The sequence below is a fragment of the Myodes glareolus genome, chromosome 6 (assembly GCF_982192425.1).
Source record: "Myodes glareolus chromosome 6, mMyoGla1.1, whole genome shotgun sequence".
Lineage (NCBI taxonomy): Eukaryota > Metazoa > Chordata > Mammalia > Rodentia > Cricetidae > Myodes > Myodes glareolus.
The window spans coordinates 101,628,218-101,643,298 of NC_142031.1; the positions used below are offsets into that span (position 1 = coordinate 101,628,218).

General features: G+C 42.9%; 1 protein-coding gene across 1 annotated transcript in view; it reads left to right on the forward strand.

Moving 5' to 3' along the window:
- The window catches only part of Dtnb (dystrobrevin beta), a 201,445-nt gene that overhangs the window by 13,671 nt on the left and 172,693 nt on the right, over positions 1-15,081 (forward strand). The window contains 2 exon segments of the mRNA XM_085691200.2: positions 5,717-5,784; positions 12,197-12,277. Coding sequence (XP_085547326.1) covers positions 5,718-5,784; positions 12,197-12,277 — 148 coding nt within the window. The 5' untranslated portion in view covers position 5,717.

Sequence of the window (15,081 nt, forward strand, 5' to 3'; positions counted from 1 at the left end):
CACCCCACACCCCCACACACTAAACCTCCCACACTACACCATGCATACAGATCCGCACACACCACACCCACACACCCCCATGCCACACCCCCCACACACATGCACACACCACACCACACCCATGCACACACAAACCTGCACACACACACACACTCCCCCTCACACCACACCCCCTATACCACACTCATGAACACAGACCCACACACACACCACACAAACCCACACTCCCACATACTCACCACACACCCCCACACCACACCCATGCACACAGACCTGCACACACCACACCCACACACCCACACCACACCCATACACACACACACACACACACACACACATCCATACACACAGACTCATTATCTGCTGAATGTGGTGGCCCACACCTGTAGTTTCAGCTCCTGGGAGGCTGAGGCAGGAGGATTACCACAGGCGGAGACCAAGACTGGACTACCTAGCTAAGTTTCAAACCAACCTAGGTGTGAGACCCTATCTGAGGAAACAAAAAAACAGCGTCTTTACCATAACCCCAGGTTGTTCGTTTTCTCTTGTGATTTCTAGGCATTGTATAGTTTTATGTTTTAACATTAGGCCATTTCGAGTTAATTTTTGTGACAGGTATAAAATCTGCATTTAGATGAATGTTTTTGCTTGTGGAAATTGGACATCCAATTCTTTCAGTACGTTTTGTTGAAAAGACCACTTTCCCCCACTGGATTGCCTTTTGATAGTTAGTCTTGAGGCTGGTGCTGTCTGGCCTCCAGCTCTTTGTTTATTTATTTGTTTTAAAGATATCATAGCTCTTCTTAGGTGTTTGTCTTCTGTGTAGACATTAGGGTGAGTTTGTTGATATTTACCAAGTAACTTGCTGGGAGTTTGGTTGTGATTCCATTGAATCTATAGATTGAGTTTAAAGAAACTGGCGTCCTGACAATGTCTGTTCTTCTTATTTACGAACTTGGAGTCTAAGTCATTTATTTAGTTTTATGTTGATTTTTTTCACCAGTTTTATGGGTTTCTTCACATTGGTCTTGTACATGCTTTGCTGTATTTGCAGGAAGTATTTGTATTTTTTGAGGGATCATAGCCTAAGTGGTATGCTTAAAACTTACTTTACTAGCTTTATTCATTTTTTATTTTATATGTGCATGCATATATGTGCTTGGTGCCCGTGGAAGTCAGAAGAAGACATCGAATGCCCTCGAATTGGAGTTATGATTAGTGTGAGCTACCATGTGGGTGCAGGCATCAAACTTGGGTCCTCTGCAAGAGCAACAAGTGCTCTCGTAACCTGAGCCATCTCTCCAGTACCTCTATTTTTATTTTTTAATAAAATTGAAAATTTTATTATTCATTTTTATGCAATGGTTATTAATTTCATATTCCAGTTTCTTGCTCATAGGAAATGGATAGTTTTTTTGTGTATTGATCATGTATCCGCTACTCTTGCTATAATTGCTTATCAGTTGGCAGATTTTGATGGTTCTGTTGGGTGTTCTGTGTGTAGATGATCATGTCAGGATGAACAAAGACAGGTTTATTTCTCTCTTTTCATTTCCCTTTCCCTTGGCCGTTTTAACTCCTGTGGTTTTCCATAGCAGCTGCCTTTTCTGCTTCTGTTATCTTCAGTATGAGATTGCGTGGGAGCAGGGGTAAGAGGGAAGGAAGGAGGAGAGGAAAAGAAGCTGGGGGGATTTCTTCCACTCTGCTTTAGCTTTCTCTGCAAGCAAACCAGAGGGCTTTCCTGAGTGTTTTTTTTTTTTTTAGCATGTGCTCTAGGGCTCTGTGTGGGGAGTCTGGCAGTTTGGAGTTCAGGCCTGGGGCTATGTGAGAAAGCAGTAAACATGCCTTCTTGGGTGGTCACTTTAGTCCAGCTGCTTAGGCATATTTCCTGTGTGTCGTTGTGCTTGGTGGCTGAGGTGGTTATAGATTTACCCCAAATTCCAGGATCCAGAACTCTCTTGGGCTGGGTGTTTAGGACTTATCTGTCATCTGCTGCAGCTGTCTATTGCCCTATGGGAGTGAGTAACTTTGCAGGTTTCTTGGCTAGAGAATGTTCAGCCAGCTTGAAGGGAAAAGTGCAGCTGTTGCAAGATCGCCAGTTCCCAGCAATAGGAAAGTAAGTAAGCCACCTGGGGAAGGGATGGCCCGCCAGGACATCTCCCGCATTGTTACTGTTTCCTTGTTTCCGATTGACATGTCTCCAGTGTCTTTTCATAAATTGATCGTAGCCACATCATTAAATGTATGTGTGTTAGGGGATGTTGTATATGCATGGGCTACCTTGGTGCTTCTACAAGATTGATGTTAGGTGTCTTACTCTATTACTCTTCCTGTTATTTTTTGAGACTGGGTCCCTCACTGAGCTGGAGCTCACTGATTGGCTACTGAGCTGCTGAGATCAGCTTCTTCCACCTCTCACCCCTAGCACTGGGGATTACAGGTACACACCACCTCACCTGGCTTCTTTTACGTGGGTGCTGGGAATCTAAACTTAGGTCCTTATATTTCTGCAGCAAGCAGGCTCCCCATTTAGCCATATCTTCAGCTCCTGCTTCATTCTTTTTCAAACCTCTGAAGTATACAGTTTACTTCTACAATACAATGTAAATTATTGAAGCATTTTCATACTGGGTTTTCATCTTTTCTTCTCTCTTCCACGTCTCTTCCCTTTGAGGTTTTTTTCACCTTTCTTTTGAAAACAAGTATACAAAAACAAATAAAAGCTGGATGTATTAATTACTTGTCTTGTTGATGATTCAAAAATGCCTGACTAAAGCAATACAAGAGAGGGTTTATTTTGGACCACAATATGAGGGTCCAGTCCATAGTGATTACTGGAGCTTGAGGCAGGTGGTCACATTGTATTTGCAGATGGGAAGCAGAGAGATGTGCGGATAACTCCTTCAGACTGGCTTCCTGCAACCGCTTCTGCTAGCTAGGCTAGCTTCAAAGTTCCACAAACGGTGCCACCAGCTGGGGAGGAAGTGTTCAGATGCAGAAACCTCTGCAGGGCATTCACATATAAACCATAATACTTGGTGAAGTGTCTATGATTTTTATGCCATTTTAGCAACAAGTAATGCATATTAGGGTGATTAAAGTACTTCTCCAAGGGTGGACGTTCAGTAATGGAACTGAAGTAAAGGCCATGGTGTGGTTGTTTTATTTTGACAATGGGCACATGTTAGCCTAATTGTAGCCAGTCATGTAGTAATTCAATGTTAATTATTATTGCTATAAATAAGATTGGCAAACTTTTTCTTACAGGGCCAGATAGTAAATTTTACTTTAGATTTTTGAGGCCAGAAGTTCTCTGTAGCCTGCACAGTAGTCTGCCACTGTTGTATGAATACAGAAATTCTGCCATAGATAATAAAGTGATGAGGCCAGGTATAAAAACACGTCTGGCCGGGCGGTGGTAGCACACCCCTTTAATCCCAGCACTTGGGCGGAAGAGGCAGGCGGATCTCTGAGTTCGAGGCCAGCCTGGTCTACAAGAGCTAGCTCCAGGACAGGCACCAAAGCTACAGAGAAACCCTGTCTCAAACAACAACAACAACAACAACAACAACAACAACAAAAATAAAACCTCATGTCTGTAATCCCACCATTTAGGAGGTGAGGCAGGAGGATTAGGAATTCAAGGTTTTCCTCAGTTGTATAGCAAGTTTGAGGCTAACCTGGACTACGTGAGACCTTGTCTAGCCCTCATACTCTCCTAAAATGAAAAAGGAAACAGAACTGGCTAGGTGTGGCTGTGTTGCAGAAGCAGATGGCAGGTCCGACTTGCCCAAGAAAGTGTAGTCCTGTGTGGTCCTGTAGTTCGCCAGCTGCTGGCCACTAGCAGTTTTACATGCGGTGGTGGGTGCTGAAATTGCCTGGCAGTTGGGCCATCTAGATGACCCAGGATATAGATTGCGTCCCACGATTAATCTGGAAATAAAAACGAAATTTTAGAAAACTGCCATTAAGCATTCAGCCATCTCTAGGAATTTGCTTTTTCTGCTTTGAGAAAAGTGAAGTAAAGGAATACTAAAGCAGATAGAGGGTGTAACTTGTGAGAGACCTCATACAGGACATGGTGGTTATTCCGTTGCGATCTGTATTAGCAGTTGCCCTTGTGAGAGACCAAGTCTGGGAGAAGGGAGTTGCAAGCTTTTGAGTGGCCACTTCCCTCTGTAATTACAGGCTACTGGAACCAACTCCTGCTTTTTCTTTAAGTCCTGGATTTTATTAGATTGTTTTTCTGTTTCTGGCTGCTTTTTCTTTGACTTACTTTCTGTTTAGAATTCTGTTCAGTCACATCTCGGTCTGGTTGAAAAAAAAATTTGGGGTAAATTGTAACCATGATGTGTGTTGAAACATCCCCGATAACATTTCCATGACCTTGACCAAAATCTTATTTACGGGATGTTAAGGAATATGTTTACATTTAGAAGTCTCTGTAGGGTGTAACTAAACTTGCTATAACCAGGCAGGCAACTTGTTTTCGTGAATGTGCAGTTTATATAGTTGTTATTTAGTTTGTGATCATAAGATATTTGAGAATGGCTTGTACTAGTTTAATATATAACAATTTAATCATACTCGAGAGTGATTTATAACAGTTTAATCTACTCAGGGTAATCATCTGGTTTATGTTCAGGATAACTTGGCACAAACCGGTCTGTTTAATGGGTAGTGGTCTAGCTTTTTAGACTTCAGCGATCCAGATATCTGTAAACAACAATTACATGAAAACTATGTTCAAGAGGGTTGCGATCACACTGGTGTTGATCTAAGTGCCCTTTAGCAAGTTAGCTTTCTCGGTGTCTGTTGCCTAATCTGTGAAGCAGGAGCAACAGTAATAATAAAGCAGGCATGTGGGATATTTGTGGGGGCCGAATAGACCCCAGAGGAATGCAAATGATGCTGTTGCTTTTGTTTTTGAGACGGAGTCTTTCCATGTTGTCTAAAAATTCTCCTGTCTCAGCCTCTCAGGTAGCTGGGAACTGACACTTGGTTCCACACATGTGAGGCACAGCCTAAGTGTCAGCAATGACTGCTATTGCTATGTGATAGGAAGGTCCCTCTGAGGAGCTCCTTAGCTCGGAGATAAATATCTTTTTGTTTAATATTGTTTCCCCCAAGCCATAAGATTTTGTCTATCTTTTGTGTATAAGTGGAAAACTCTCATGTTCTTTACTGTGGGTTTTCATTCTGTTGTATCTGAAATCATATTTAGTAACATACTAATATATGCAAAACAGTGGTGGTAGAAGAAACTGTTTCAATATACTCAGGGCTCTGTAAAGAAAATAATCAAGTTGAAACAATGACATCCTTAGCTAGGCATGGCCATGTATGCCTGTAATTCCAGCACTCCTAAGGCTGGGGCAGGAGAATAGCTATGAATTTAAGGTCAGTCTGGGCTCTATTGTGAGGTCTGGAGCAGCCTGAATGAAAGTATGAGTCCCTAAAGAAAAGAAAAGCAGTCCACATTTCTAGCTCAGGAACTAAACGTGCCAGCTCCTGTAGTACTGACTGCTCAGCGTCTTTGATAAGCTGCTAGGTGATGGGAGAACGGCTCACCTTTCAGTGGAGGCCCCACTGTATTTACTGATGCTGCTGTAGAAGGTTCATTGTGGTTTCCTGCACCTCTCACAGCTTAGTGATAAGTACTTGGTTGAGTCGTCATTTTCATATCCTGGCTCATAATGTCTTTCTTCATCTCTAGGATGATTGAGGAAAGTGGGAACAAGAGGAAGACCATGGCAGAGAAGAGACAGCTCTTCATAGAAATGCGTGAGTGTCCAGGGCTCCCACACATGCAATACTGGGGGGGGGGTTGTGTGTGTGTGTGTGTGTATGTATGTATGTATGTATATCCTTCCTTTCTCCTAGACAGGGTTTCTCTGTGTAGCCCTGGCTGTCCTGGAACTCGCTCTGTAGACCAGGCTGACCTTGAGCTCACAGAGATCCGCCTGCCTCTGCTTCCCAAGTGCTGGGATAAAGGCATGCGCCACCACCACCACCACCCGGTTTTGAGTTTTAATCAATTAGAAACTGTGTGTTAGAAGCCTCGGAAAGGGAAGAACGGAAGTTACATAATCACGGAGTTGGAGGACTCTAAGCCACAGCAAATATTTTACTTGAATTGCTTGAGACTTGAGTTGATGTTTTTTTCTTCTTTCTCTCAATCCCCTTACTTGTCTCTCCAGGGTCTTACTGTATAGTTCTGGGTAGCTAGGAACTTACTATGATGGCCATGCTGGCATTGAACTTACAGAGCTCTTGCCTGCTTCTGCCTCCCAAGTGCTTTGAATTGCTTTCCTAGTCAAGATCATTAAGGCAGAATGGAATATCTGTGACTTTAAGTCATGCCTACTGTTTGGAACTCTTTCTGTAACTATTGCTACCATAAGTTTGCAAGTGGCGATAAGTAGTTAATAATTAATACATTACATAAATTATCTTTTTACTAGATATCAGGCTTGCAGTAGAAAGAACTAAGCGTTAGAACCATTGGAAAACCAAAATGAAAAAACTTTGCTACCCACTTAAAAATCTTCTGTTTAAAATTATATTGTGACATTTAAAAAGAAAATCCCAGAACATGGCCTGGAGGAATTGGGTGGTTCCCAGTGTTTTGTTTTTTAATTATATGTCTGTGTGACTTTGACCATATGAGACCAACCGTCTCACACTTGTTGGGTCTCAAATTCCTTTATAGTATTGTTCTGGATTAGTCTTTGCAAAACTTTTTTTTTTCCTCTCTCTCTGTGCAGCCCTGGCTGTCCTGGAACTCATGCTGTAGACCAGGCTGGCCTCGAACTCACAGAGATCCACCTGCCTCTGCCTCCCGAGGGCTGAGATTAAAGGCATGCGACACCACCGCCTGGTATAAGCCTTTTAAAAACATTTCATGGGTCTGGGAATGTGCCTGCCATCTGAGTGCTCCGAGGTGAGGCAGGAGAAACATGAGTTCAAGGACAGCTTTGGCTGTCCAGTTACAAAACTGGTACTGCATGGTTGAATCAGGAAATGGGAGGCAGAAGCCCAGACTAGGATAGTCCACGAGGTACTTGAAGAATTCCAGAGTTCTGCCTGTTACGATATAATTAACAGGTGACATTTCAAAAGATCTTTCGACTCTCAGCACTGTTTAAATCTGTAGCGACTGAGTCAGTGGAGGCAGAGTTAGGCTCAGCTCAGAGGTTTAGGCTTGCTAACTGTTAGAGGTCGTAGAGAAGAAATGCTGGGACTGACAGAGGAATTGACCCAGATTGCTAGTTATTTAAGGCAGGCGCTTCTCTCTGTCTCACCCCAAAGAAACAAAGTGCAGCTGAGCTTCCATGAGACCTGTGCACTGTCTCTCCCATCCCCCTCCTGTCTTACCCCTTTTCACCAGGAGTCGTCCTCACTGGCTTTGAACTCACCATCCTCTTGTCTCAGCTTCTTAACTGCTGGGATTATAGGTGTGTGCGCCCATGACTGGCTCTATAATTGTTTCCTGGATCTGCCCCTCAGACACAGGCTGTGCAGTTAGAATGCCTCGTTTGGATCTTGGGTCCCATGCTTAATGGGCCTTAGGAATATAACATTATATATGTATAACTTTAGGCAAGTTTCTTTTTTTCATTAATTTTTTTTTATTATTTTTTATGTTCATTGGCATGAGGGTCAGATCCCCTGGCACTGGAGTTATATAGACAGTTGTGAGCTGCCATGTAGATGTTGGGAGTTGAACCCGGGTCCTCTGGAAAAGCAGCCAGTGCTCTTAACTACTGAGCCATTTCTCCAGTCCCCTCATTTAAAAACTTTTAAGAGTCTCTGGGACTTTACATTTCTTTATTGCCTTGTTGACATTCCATAGTGTGCATGTAGAGGTCAGAGGATGTTGTAGATAGGGATATTACTGCTGTGATGAAACTTTTGGGGGAAGGGTTTATTTCAGCATATACTTCCAGATAGCAGTCCATGACGGAAGGAAATCAGGACAGGAACTCAGAGCAGGAACCTGGAGGCAGAAACTGATACAGAGGTCATGGAGGATGCTGCTTACTGGATTCCTTTCCCTTGCTTGCCTAGCCTGCCTTTTTATAGAACCCAGGATCACGAGCCCAGGAATGGCACCACCCACCATGGGATGGGCCCTCCCCTGTCAATCACTTATTAAGAAAATGCCTTTTAGTCTTGCTCCAGGTTGATCTTATGGAGGCCATTTCTCAGTTGACTCTCAAGTAACTCTCACTTATGTCAAGTTGACCTAGAGCTAGAGTTATAACCGTTGTGTGCTAGGAATAAAACTTGAGTCCTCAGGAAATGCAGCCAGTGCTCTGAACTGTGGAGCCATCTCTCCAGCCCTCCTGTTGTTCTGTTTTGACCTAAAGCATTAAGCTTCTGATACTTCCAGATCTAGATTTGTGATCTAGATTTAACCATGTAAGTTCATGTCATATCCTTGCTCAGAATTAGTTTAGTTGTTCCTTATTAACTTCCTAAGAGAGTTCTAGCTCCAAAATATGCCTCTGGGCCTGTTTCTTGCCTAATTCACAAGTTCCCAATTTCTATTTCATGGCTTGTGTTAATGTTTTGTTGCCCGAGATGATCAGCTTATGAACATATAAGATTTAGTTTGTCTCAGAGCCCGGCAGCTTCAGGTTTTTAATTGACACGCACCTTCTTTATTTTTATTTTTATTTTTGTCAGTGCTAGGCAGTCAACATTGGACCTCCAGCATATGAGGCAAATGCATGTGATGGGCAGGCACATGGGAGAGTCATGTCTTCCATAGGGGATGCAGATAAATAGCAGTGGCCATTTATGAATAATCTGAAGCAAACGCACTCCCCTCTGCTACGCCTGGAAGGGGCACAAAAACACAATCCAAGAACAGTTCCGTGTTTTGAAGAAACTGAAGCCACAAAACTTCTCTTTTTATCTTGGACTGTTATCACAAGCTCTCAGAACTCCCCTTGCACAACCCCATTCTTAGACTGTGTTACCACACTCTTCCATCTCTCTCTGGTGTTTGATTGCCTGTCAGTGTAACTAAGCGAGCTTCTGTGTGTCATGCCTAGCGTGCGTGTCCTATAAACAGTAGATTGTTTTACAATCTGGGGCTGGGGATATAGTGCAGTGGAGAGTTAGCATACAGTGAGACCCAGGTTCAGTCTTCAGTATCAGGGTAGGGGCGTGGGAGCCAGTATGACAACGTTTGCCTCATTATTGCTTTATTCTGTTTAACCTCTGTATATCAACATTATTACATTTTATTTTTTATGACTTTGTACTTCAGTCCTGTCAAGCCTGTGTGTGCATATGTGTGTATTTGTGTAGATACTGGTTGCATGTGTGTGTAAATTTGCATTTTGTTTTGTTTATTTTTTTGAGTTTCTCACTGGGGCCTGAGGCTCAGGGATTACAGGCTAGCCGGCCGATAAGTCGTAAGGATGCATCTTGTCTCTGCATCCCTGGCACTGGAATTGCAAGGACATGATACCGTGTCTGGCTTTTTATACGGATACTGAGGATCTGAACTCAGGTCCTCGTGCTTGTGTAACTAGCACTTTGCTGACTGAGCCATCTCCCCAGTACAGTTTAGTCCTTTATTACTGTTTTCCTGCTTTCATCTCCCTTTACTTGATTGTGACTGAGATTCTTCTTTGATTATCTTTTTTTTTTTTTTTTGGTTTTTTTTTTTTTTTTTGGTTTTTTGAGACAAGGTTTTCCTGTAGTTTTTGGAGCCTGTCCTGGAACTAGCTCTTGTAGACCAGGCTGGCCTTGAACTCACAGAGATCCACCTGCCTCTGCCTCCCGAGTTCTGGGATTAAAGGCGTGTGCTACCACCGCCTGGCTAGTTATCTTAGAAGTTATAATATCAACTAATATAAAGCTTATTAATTCAAAATATAGGTGCATTAGGCTCTTGTAGAGTACCTTCTTTATGAAGTACATGATGTCTTTTGAAATTTGTCATTATTTTTATAATCACTCTTGGAAATACAGGCCATTTTATTATTTTTCTTTCCCTTGCCGTATTTTTGTTGTTGTTGTTAAATCCGGATTTTAAGACTGTGCATATGTGTGTCCGAGTGGGTGCTTTAGATTTCCTGGCGCAGTAGTTACATACAAGTGGTTGTGAGCCCCCTAGTGTGGGTGCTGAGAGCTGAACTCTGGACCTCTGCAACAGCAATAAGTGCTCTTAACTGCTTAGCTATTTCAGTAGTTGGTAAATCCAGATATTCTAAGATGTAAATCTAGGGGGAGCCAGGCTTGTTCCTCTTACATTTCTCTTTGTGATTTTGTCTGCAGTTTTCCTGGCTCACTCACTGAGGTAGTTACCCTTCAGTGGTCTTTCTCTCAAGGCTCCATTTCTCCCCAGGGTTTTTAATCCTCCTGCCAAGAGGGAAGAGTCGTTGATGCTGTGCCCATGCCATACTCTGTTCTGTGTGTGTGAAGGCACACTGCGGCAGACATGTGGAGGTCAGATCTGTCGAGGATTAATACCCGCTGACCTATGGGTCCTGTGTACTATTCTTGTGGAAAAAAATTTGTTTGAAGTGCTTACCATAGTTTAAGCAACACAGACACATTGTTATATGAACTCTATGTTTTAGTTCATTTCTGTTTCTAATAATGCAATATGTGGGCTAAGTAAAAAAGGAAAGTTTATTTGGCTCATGGATCTAGCCTGAGTTGCAGGGCCATATCTGGAGACGTTCTTACCAGCAGGGTCCTGCACGGTGAGAGAGAGGGAGCAAGTGGGGAGTCTTCTGGCTCCCTATATGTCTGCTTCTTCTGCCGGCAGTGGCATTTATTTAGGATCTCACTCTAGCTCATGTGGCAATCTTCCTATGTCAGTCTTTTAAGTGCTGAGATTAGAGGCATGAGCCACTCTTCGTGGCTCTGGGTTCTGTTCTTTTTTCTTTTTTAACTTTATTTTTATTTTATGTGCTTGGATATTTTGCCTGCATATACGTCTGTGCATCATTGTATGTCTGTGGAGTCTAGAAGCCAGCATGGGATCTTTTGGAACTGGAGCTACAGATGGTTGTTAGCCACCACATTCAAATACAAGGGAAAGGAAATACTTTTTAAAAATCAAATCTAATTTTTACTTTTTTTTTTTGAGGCCGAGAGGAAGGGCAGAGTCCCATTATGTAGTCCAGGCTGGCCTGGATCTTGCTTTGTAGACCAGGTTGGCCTTGAAATCAGAGGTCTGCTGGCCTCTGCCTCTCAAGTGCTGTGATTAAGGATGTGTGCCACCACAGTTGGCAATTTTTACTTCTTGATAGGAAGATATAACAGCCAGCTCTGATACTCCCTGCCTGCCATTGCAGCAGTCAGGAGGGTGAGGCAAGGAAGATCACAAGGTTGGGGTCAGGCTGAGTACGAAGTAAGCTCAAGGCCAATGCTACTTCGTGAGACTTGGTTGAATAAAAAATGTGTGATGGTGTAGTTCTGTGGTAGAGCGCTGGCTGAGCGTATTCCCTGGGCTCAGTCCCCAGCACTTGAGGTGGTGGTAGTTCTTTGGGGGGAAGAGGTACAGTATGTTAGAAGCAAAGAAATACCATTGTGTCCAACTTTAGAAAAGGACAAGCCGCTGCAGAGTGAGGAGGAGACCTTAGGGCGAGCGGTTACAGTTCCCTCTACCTGTGCAGCCACACGCTGAGAAAGAGATAGGCAGCATGGCCACAGACAGGTTTGTAGTCAGACTGCGGCTGCAACTTAGAGATCTCTTTTTGTCTGCTCCCCTTTGAGATGGGTCTCACTGTGTAATCCAGATTCTGGCTTGGAGTTTATTTCCTCCTCCTCCTTTTTTTGTTTTTGTTCTTCGAGACAGGGTTTCTCTTTGTAACCCTGGCTGTGCTGGAGCTCGCTCTGTAGACCAGGCTGGCCTTGAACTCACAGAGATCCGTTTGCCTCTGTCTCTCCAGTGCTGGAGTTTACTTTCTTGACTCCACCATCTTCTGTGTTACCCTCTGCTGTCCCTTCCTAATCCTGCAGCTCACTGACTAAAGACACCGAGTGTTCCTCCTCTCGGAGTTCTCGTGTGTAGCCTAAGACAACACTGGCAATGTCTCGGCATGTTGTGTGCACAGGCACGCTGTTTCTTCTTTCCTCTCCGTGTGTATCACAGTGGAACCACACTTCTACAGTACAGCAACAAACTGCTCAGCACAGCTCAGCTTTTCCTGTGTCCTCTTCCTAGGTGCTCAGAATTTTGATGTCATACGACTGTCAACTTACAGAACAGCTTGCAAGTTACGATTTGTACAGAAGCGATGCAACCGTAAGTTATTTCTTATTTCTTTGATGGGCAGATAGGGTTTTTGGAATTATGAAATTATGAAATAATTTTGATATCTTCCAAGCATACTATAAGGTTAGTTGAACTCTGTCTTTTTGTAAAGAATTTATCTTTATTATTCTTAAATTATGTGTATAAGTGTATGTCTGCATCCGAGTTCGTGCACACAAGTACAAATGCCCCCAGAGGCCAGATGTAGGCGGAGCTTTTCTGTTCCGCCATTCAGCTCTGTCCCACTAGCTGGCTCCCAAATAACCACACAGAGACTTATTATTAATTATAAATGCTCAACTGATAGCTTAGGCTTATTACTGACTAGCTCTTATAACTAAAAATAACCCCTATTTCTTATCTGTGTTATACCACATGGTGGTACCTTTTACAGCATGGCATATTTATCTTCTGCTTCCTCTGTGTCTGGCTGGCAACTCCAGTCCTCTTCTTCCTATCGTTCTCCCTGTCTGGCTCTCCTGCCTACCTCTGCCTTCCTAACTATTGGCCATTTAGCCTTTTGTTAAATCAGTCAGAAGGTGCCTTGGCAAAGACACATCTTCACAGTGCACAAAACGATTATTCCACAGCAGCCAGAGGCATAGGATCCTTTAGAGCTGGGGTTAGTGGCAGCTGCGAGCCACCTGACATGGGTGCTGGGATCTGAACCTGGGTCCTATGGAAGAGCAGTAAGTGCTCTTAGCCACTGACCCAACTCTCCAGCCCAAATTAATTCTCTTTATCTCGAATATTTATCAGAATACAAGCTTTGTAAATGGAATGCATTTGTCGATATATTCCTGTTTCCCTTAAAATGCTCAATAAAATTGATATTATAAGTAATGTTGCTGGAATCTGTCTTTTATTATATTTTTATTTATTTTATATGTCTCTCTGTGTGTGCATGTGTGTGTATGTTCATGATATAGTTCACGGAGGACAGAGGACAACTTCTAGGAGGAACCATTTCTTTCTTTCCACCATGTGGGTTCCAGATTCCAAACTCAGATCCTCAAGGTTTGCACATGTGCTTTTACTTGCTGAGCTGTGGAGCCTGCTCCAGCCTTTTTTGCTGAGCTGTGAAGCCTGCCTCAGCCTTTACTCGCTAAGCTATGGAATCAGCTCCAGTTATTAGGACTTGGAATTAGTTACAAGTTCTGAGGGGACAGAGTAGTCATGCTATTTAAGTAGGAGAAAGTCATTTGTTCAAAATTAATATAGTTACTAGCTGCGGAAAGAAAGGCCTTGGTGTTTTGATACAGATACAGTGAAATTTGATTTTCTTGATCGAATTTTGTATAACACAAATCAACTTCTTTTAGTAAGTAATGGCTATCATGTGGATTATAAAATATGTACAAATTTATGTATACATGAATATTCTTTCACTGTCTGTGAAGGTGAATCGTTCCAGGATTGCTGTGCATGTATGTGCATGTGTCAGTGAGAAACTGGTTTATAGAATGGAGAGAACATTAGTCTAAAAATTAGAAAATCTGTTTTTTTTATAAAAGATTTATTTTTATTTTATGTGCATTGGTGTTTTGTCTGCGTGTATGTCTCTGTGTGAGGATGTCAGATCTCTCAGAACTGGAATTACAAAGAAGGAGAACTTGTCTCAGGGCTAAGGCAAACTTGATGTGAGCTGTCATGTGGGTGCTGGGAATTGAATGGGGGTCTGAAAGAGCAGCCAGCACTCTTAACCACGGAGCTGTCTCTCCAGCCTGGAAAATCTGTTTTAAAAGACTGAGTTTTACTATTTGTTAAAAACAAGTGATTCAGGGGCTGGAGAGGTGGCTCAGCAGTTAAGAGCATTGCTTGCTCTTCCAAAGGTCCTGAGTTCAATTCCCAGCAACCACATGGTGGCTCACAACCATCTGTAATGGGATCTGGCGCCCTCTTCAGGCATGCATGTAGACAGAATATTGTATACATAATAAATAAATAAATATTAAAAAAAAAGATTAAAAAAAACCCAAAAAACAAGTGATTCAGGCTGGAGAGATGGCTCAACGGTTAAGAGCAGTGGCTGCTCTTTCAGAGGCCCTGAGTTCATTTCCCAGCAACCATATGGTGACTCACAACCACCTGTGATAGGATCTGATTCCCCTTCTGGGGACTTAAAAATCCTTCTTGTGTACATAAATAAGTAAATCTTTTAAAAGGGGGTGGGTGGAGCCAGGTGGTGGCGGTGGTGCACACCTCTAATCCCAGTACTTGGGAGGCAGAAACAGGTGGATCAAGCCTGGTCTACAGAGCAAGTTCCAGGACAGGCTCCAAAAGCTACAGAGAAACCCTGTCTTGAAAATCTTCCTCCCTCCCCCCAAAAAGGGGGTTGGGTGAGTGGAGAGATGGCCAGTGATTAAGAGCTTTTCCAGAGGTCCTGAGTTCAATTCCCAGAACCCACATGGTGGCTCACAAATGTCTATAACATCAGATCCCGTAGGATCTGATCCCTTCTTCTGGTGTGTAGATGTCCATGCAGATAAAACACCTATATACACAAACAAACAAATAAATAAAAAGAAAAGAAATATCCTGCCAGGTTCTGGGTGTGGTGGTGCACACCTTAGAGGCAGGCAGATCTCTGTGAACTCAAGGGCCAACCTGGTCTACATATCAAGTTCCATGCTAGCTAGGGCTACATAATGAGACCCTGTCTCAATTTAAAAAAAAAAGAAAGACTTATAAATCCTAAATTCCTAGAGCTTGTCATGTCCTCTTGGATTTCAGCCATGTTTATTTCATTGTCATTTCTAAACTGTTAATTTTCAGATTGTGGATGATTAGTGCTT